The sequence below is a fragment of the Gymnoscopelus microlampas genome, assembly GCF_963454915.1.
Source record: "Gymnoscopelus microlampas genome assembly, chromosome: 8".
Taxonomy (NCBI): Eukaryota; Metazoa; Chordata; class Actinopteri; order Myctophiformes; family Myctophidae; genus Gymnoscopelus; species Gymnoscopelus microlampas.
The window spans coordinates 39,880,858-39,887,913 of NC_139945.1; the positions used below are offsets into that span (position 1 = coordinate 39,880,858).

The 7,056-nt window shown below is 39.9% G+C and overlaps 1 protein-coding gene across 1 annotated transcript; it reads left to right on the plus strand.

The window, feature by feature from the left end:
- Positions 1 to 1,252: 1,252 nt before the first annotated feature.
- Positions 1,253 to 6,717, plus strand: sptssb (serine palmitoyltransferase, small subunit B). Its single transcript, XM_084064762.1, has 3 exons — positions 1,253 to 1,338; positions 2,250 to 2,336; positions 4,770 to 6,717. The coding sequence occupies exon 3, from the start codon at positions 4,780 to 4,782 to the stop codon at positions 5,068 to 5,070; it is 291 nt and encodes a 96-aa protein (XP_083920888.1). The 5' UTR covers positions 1,253 to 1,338; positions 2,250 to 2,336; positions 4,770 to 4,779; the 3' UTR covers positions 5,071 to 6,717.
- Positions 6,718 to 7,056: the final 339 nt, after the last annotated feature.

The following is a 7,056-nucleotide window of genomic DNA, read 5'->3' on the forward strand; positions in this document are numbered from 1 at the left end:
ATCCCTAAATAGTGCAAATAGAGGCACTACACTGGTTTACCTACCTATTAATAATGCACGGTATTGTCCAGTCAGGTAAGAATTCAGCACGTTCCCTGCAGAGACCCCCCCCCCCCATGCAGGGATGGAGAGATTTTCACCAGCTTGCACTTTTAGTTAAATATAGCGACTTAATGTTAATGTGTAAGTCGCAGTAAAATATGTAGGCTATATTATGCAGTGGAGTTGAAGTAAAAGTAGGGCTATTGGAAATACTCTAGTAAAGTAAAAAAATACCTCAAAATTGTACTTAAGTACAGTACTTGAGTAAATGTTTAGTTACTTCTTTAAACCACTGTTAATGCGATATTAAAGTAGGCTACACTCCATAGATTACGGATCATTCTGCTCCAGGAATATGCTGGCCGGAGTGCAGCCAGTCAGTGTGAGGATATGTTGCAATACAACTCGCATAGCATACTGCCAGGATATGCTGTGCAGCAATACAAAGCAGAAGCAGGGTTGAGGAGATGACTCTTAGGGAAGTAAATTGGGCATCTCACTCTGATGATGTGGTCAAGATGAGGAGTAGCCATGTTTCATCTGATGTACTCTTCTATGGTTTCTGCAGGAGCAGGAAGAAAGGCCAAACTGGCAGGCAATCAAAAAGTGTGATCCTATGTTCTACCTGAATGTTCACAAGATGCTCAATTAGTCTGAACCCTTACTGTGACTGTGACAGACTGTGATTCAAAAGACTGACAGGTGATAATTATCAGCCTGGTCACATTTCTTTTTAAATGTAGTGGTGGACAGTCACAGTAAGTACACTTGAGTACTGTACTTAAAGGAGTAGTTTGCCCCCCCAAAAAATCCGGCTACAGGCTATAATCAGGGTGGGCATTCATTTTTCCGAAGGGGGCACTTTATTTTTCAACACCCCTATATATAGCAAGCAACTGCTCAGCTATACAATGAACAACACAGTGAAAGTGCTTTGAAAAAGGCTACAATTATTAACAACAACAAATACAATTATAGCATTATAATGTCTTAATGTAATGTCACCCGCTCCATGCCGGGTGCACCAGGTAACCTGCCTAGTGTTGTAGCTATTAACCCATGCCATGACCACTCACCTGGTTCAGTGAACCAGGTGAGTGTAAACACAAGAGTAGTGCAAGTGGGTGTGGTGTCATCCTCGTTCTACTGTATGGTCTAGGTCTACTATATAGGCCATTAGGGAACTGGTAAGGCAGCTTTTCGTTTACACAAAGCAACGGCGAAGCAGTGGGATGCCATCGTCTGTAGAGCATCCCGCTATAAACTTCACCATCAGGGGATCTCAAGTCAGCTGAAGTGAGTAGCCTAATTTAATTTATTCCACTATGAATATGAATATAGAATGAACACCAAGCTTACAGTTAGGCATTAATTAGGTGTTAACTAATCACTGCACAATGTTAAGTTAGAGTGTTTACAGAAATATAGACTTGATTTTCAATCAGTGTAATTGACTCGTTGCTTGTCAACCTGTGGGTCGGGACCCCCAGTGGGGTCCCCACATGATTTTTTTTTGGGGGGGGGTCCCCAGATGACAGTGAAGTAACAATGATTTTTTTTAAAGGAATAAAAAAAAATACCATTACTGCATCAAAAGTAATCAACAAACTATACTATAAATATTAGCCAAATTGTCAAATGATATAAGAAAGAGGCAAAAAATTTGAAAATAGACGATCTACAAGCTCATAACACCGCCAGGCGTTGGGAGCTTTTAGATCTGATATTTTATATATATCTGTGGAACAGAGTCAAACTAAATGTAATGCCTCAACTCCTACAATTCCAAGTGCTTATCACGGTGGGGGGTCCCCAGTTCAAATATGATTATTTTGTGGGGTCATGGCCTGAAAAGGTTGAGAACCACTGGGCTATAGCATATTCATTAAACACAAAACAATGTTTTCTGACATGTTTCATTAGTCATATTTAGGGCTATGAATAGCCTATTGCGGTCTACAATGAACACAATTAGGACCAAGCTTATAGGTATTAATTATGTGTTGGGTTTAATTATAATGGATCATATTGCGGCACCGAATATGTTGTCAAAGTATGCTCAGGTGCATGAAATAAAGTGCAATTAGGTGCATGTTCACAACATTATGATTTGAACTGTCCAGAGTTATTATCCTAATTTGAATTCATTTCCCCCACATATCTTAACCATTGGTTTATCAAGCTCATCCCCGTTCTTCTGCCCAAAGTTCTGTGTTCTAGAAATGTTCGTCCAGTTTACCAACACACCTGAAGCTGAAGCTCACCTATTGGTTCCGCCCCGCCCCCTGCCCTGAGTAAGTGTGTTATGATGATGCTGGATGTAATGGCTCAATCGTATTCACATTTTTTAAAGTAAAAGTATCTGCAATGTAGTAATACTCTGTTACAAGTAAAAGTCTGGAATTCAAAATGTATCCTACTTGAGAAAAAGTAGGCCTACAAAAATATTGGTATCAAAATGTACTTAAAGTAGAAAGTACTCATTATGCAGAATGTCCCGTTTCACAAGTTTTCAAATGTATAAAAAACGTGGAAGTAATAAAAAAAGACTATGTTTTGCACCCTGTCCGTCCGTCTGTCTGTCCGTGTGTGTCTGTCCGTGTGTGTCTGTCCGTGTGTGTCTGTCCGTCTGTGAACAGCTAATCTCATTGGCATGATGGCAGCGAAACTGTGCACACACACTCCCTGGTTGCCAGAGCAGAACCTCTGCCCTACATTTTTCAGATGGGCCTGTTATAGCGCCACCAGGAGGCCGATTTTTGCAAAACACATTTGATAGAGCTGATAAGGGAATGAAAAACCTGCTCTGTGTTGATAAAAACTTTTTCTAGTTAAACAGCTGAAAACCCAGAGTAAAAAAGATGAGACGGAATCAAACAGACACAGGCTGGTTCTCAAGTTAAAAAGTTGACATTGTATTAAGAGGGAGAATCAATACACGAGGCACCATACAGAAAAATCTCTCTCTCACTAAACAGTCAATGATCACAATAATTATACACAAAGGAAGTTGTTATCAGCTCTGACGATGACAGCTGGCCAGGTGGAGCCAGCTCATAGGTTAAGACAGAAGATGGCATGGTGATGATGTGACACTTTATCTTGGACAAACAGCGTCCAAATGTCTCGAACAACACTTTGACCTCGGCTCTGACCGGGCGTCGCTGGAGGTGTTGTTGCTTTGTCATAGATGGTCGAGTTAAATCCAATGAGCTGTTATTGTATTCCTCCAGAGATAATCAGTGACCTCAGAGGGACTGCGCTCTGTACAGCTCAAAACACATGCAGTCTCTAGAGGAAAGGGGAGAACTAATACTAGGATTAGTTCCGTACAACCTTGAACTTAATAAAATCATAGGATTGGTAGGAAAACTTGAGTTATGCCAAGATGGCACGTTACAATATGATATGATGTCAGATACCAAGATCATTCATAAAATATAGATAGTTGTTTAGACCAGTGGTTCTCAAACTTTTTCATGTCAAGGACCCCCAAAATGATATGTATTTGGTGGCAGACCCCCATCTCAAAATATGTTGTTCCAGGGACCCCTAGTAGCAAAGATTTGAGAACACAAATGTTCGCTTAAAAAAAATATATTCAAAGGTTTGCACAAATGTTCATGTTTAAAAAATATATAGCAGATATAAAAGCTCATAGCGCGGCACTCGGTGCCACGCTATAGCTTGTATATCTGCTATTTTTGAATAGCCAAAGTATAAAAGGTTAAAGTGGTTAAAATCATTATGATGCTATGTTATCACATTTTGCTGGGGACCCCCTGGAACCTCCCCAAGTACCCCTGGGGGTACCCGGACCCCACTGTTAGAATCAATGGTTTAGACCTATCAATTGTTTTTACAGTATTCCTACAGATACTGCACACAGTATCAAAGTATCAGAATGCTTGTTACATTCCAAAATCACTTTCTGCCAATGAACTTTTTGTCACCTTTTTGATGTAGGAAGACATGTATAAGCATTCTGATAGGCTGAGGACATAGGCAATAAGGCAGGGTGAATCAGCAGTGTTAGGAGAGTAGAGTTAAGGAAAAGAAGAAGGAAGTCCGCACACTGTTCTCAAGCTCCAAGAAACTCACTTTTTATTTTTGCAACGTTTCGACCTTCTAGGTCTTCATCAGGCAAATATTTGCCTGATGAAGACCTAGAAGGTCGAAACGTTACACTCTTAATTCCTCAGTCTTCGTCAGTAATAAACACAGACACAGAATAAGGATTATTTTCCATTCCAACGTTTTCTTAAATTACATTGACTTTTTATGACAATTTTTTCATATAATAGCTTTAAAAAATGAACATGTGCGTGCCATTGTGTCACCATTGGCATATGGTATATTTGAAAACAATTCATTATTACAGTGATTCATTATTACAGAAATATTCTGGTAAAACAAATCATAATGACATTGAACATAGGTTGAATGCTGACCTTTAACTGAGTCCTATACCGCTCCTCACAGCATAACCAGATTGGATGTCATGTCCTCCGACAAGTCAGTGGCTATTGTCCCATCATGTGACTGTGACATATCCACCCTCATCCATGCGCAACATGCCGCTTCCCATATTTTGACATTGTGTTTTTGTCCAATTTCACACTGCACACTTTCATATTTGTTCTCTTCATGCCTTACTTAACAGTCTCCACCATTTCTCTATTCTCTGCTCTCTCTTGCTTTATTTCTCACCCTCTTTCTCCCTATAGGCTGGCCCTCATGATGACCCAAACCTCCACCCCCTCTCCCTATCTCCATCCATACAGGATGAGCTTTAAGAACATGTGGGAGTACCTAGGCTGGTTGTACTACCAGTATCTGCTCATCACTGGCATCTACGTCCTGGAACCTTGGGAAAAGTCCATCTTCAACTCCATCCTATTTTCTGCCATCGCCATGGTGATCTACACCTCCTATGTTTTCGTGCCCATCCACGTACGACTGGCGCTAAAATTCTTCTCCGGGATCCTCGGCGGTCAGCCTGAAAGCACTGTGGCACTCATGAACTAAAACAAAGAGTATGGATGAGAGGAAGAAACTGGGTGCAAACTGCTATTTGGCTCAGCCAAAGGAGGCTGAAGAAAGGAGGTTCATGTGGATTATTCGGTAAATCAGAGCCTTAATACAAATTTATACTTTGTCACATGATTGTGTCAGTTACAGCTAGCTACAAGTATACATTTGGCTTTACTTTTTCCTTTACCCCAACAATCCCTGGCCATTACCCCATGGTATTACAGATGTCACTGTACGTTACTTCCACAACCTTGTTGTGAAATGTTGTCTGTCCTTCTCCTGTATTTCGGTTATTCCTCATATATTTGCTGTGGGATCCATATGAGTGCATACCACCTCTATCAGTTTTGCATGATAAAACCTCACCCAACGAGGGTAATAGATTTGCATGCTTGTCCAACTATAGGTGCTTAATTCCCAATATACAAGAACAAGTCCTTCCATTAATTTTGCCCAATCCTGGAGATTGATTGATTGATTGATTGATGCTGTGCATTTCATTGTGTGTATGTGTGTGCTCATGCATGCATCTGTCTGTCTGTCTGTCTGTCTGCCTACCTGCCTGCCTGCCAGTAGTACTTTATCACTGGTTGTTGACAACGAATGAGACAATACTAGTTCCAAAAACTATGATGCACTTAACGTCTTTGTATTGAATCATGAACCAGCTCAAAGTCAAGACAAAGCCAGAGACAAATAATCATGGATTAAAGTAAGACCAATTGCCATTAGACACTTTGATCACTTTATACGATTTGATGTGACTATGAAAGAGAGAGGGTAAAGTCAAAGCCATAGCCATGAAAAGAATTCAAGAGCACAGGTTGCATGGTGGCTCAGTTACACACTATATTTTCCTAGTGAGTGAGAGGACCCGTGTTAAAAAATATTCAAGAGTGTGACAATCAGGAAACTTTTGCGCAGTTGTGAAAAGTCTGTCCCATCCCTACCTGTTAGCAAATTGTTGGTCAATGTATGTAATAATGAATTTAACAATTGTATCTGAATACGCTCAGCCCTCTCCCTATCTCCAGTGATTTAACTGTTGGTATGTCAGGTAGGTGTGCTCTGTGATCAGCAAATATTGAAACAAGACAGCTTTGTATTTGAGGCTCGGCTTTTGTTAATGACATAGCTTTGCTTGATCAACAGCCTCTGTAAGCAGGACTGAGTTTAGAAAGCTTGAGTGGTACTGTTTGCATGGTCACGTGAAACCATTGAATCACTATATAGTTCAATTGGCCTGCATGAAAAGCAAAGTCTTTGACTGGCCAATTTGTACACTCTCTTCCTTATCTAGAGTTGAACTGTAGATAACAAACTGGAAAAAGTAAAATATAGTGAATCTGATGGAGAGCATGTCCTTATCTATTTGGGTTACGGCCTTCCTGACTACACAATGTAGATCTATAAATTTACTATTTATATCTAAATATATTTTAATATACTGGTAAAGCTTGGCTGGTTACAATGTCAATTACCAATGTTTTGTATTTATATCAATGTTCTCTTGTGGATATATACAATGTATGTATAAGCAGAATTTTCCCTTTTTTGTTCAATTCAAATGGTGTGTTTATATAATTTCAGTTTGTCATTTCATTTCAATTTTGCTTCATGAAGGAGTCAGAGACATTTCCTGAATTTCAAATGTCTTTGAGATAGTTTAAGACTACCGATATATCAATCACAGTATCTTTCCTTTATCACCCGTACCTACAGTAGGATGGCTTTCCAAAATTACAAAAGTAAAGTTTTTTTTTATATCCGAAGGGTTGGCTGCTTGTTCTCATATAGATTTGTCCCCTGCTTGATGTCACGTGCATGCCTGGAATGTGCACACTGACGATTAGAAATATCATGCAAACTCATACAGTCCTCCCTGTCCAGTTGCATATCAATTCAGGTACACCACACATACAGCAGCCATTCTTTTTTACACTCTTAGTTAAATTAACGCTCAGGATTTTGCTGTGGGGG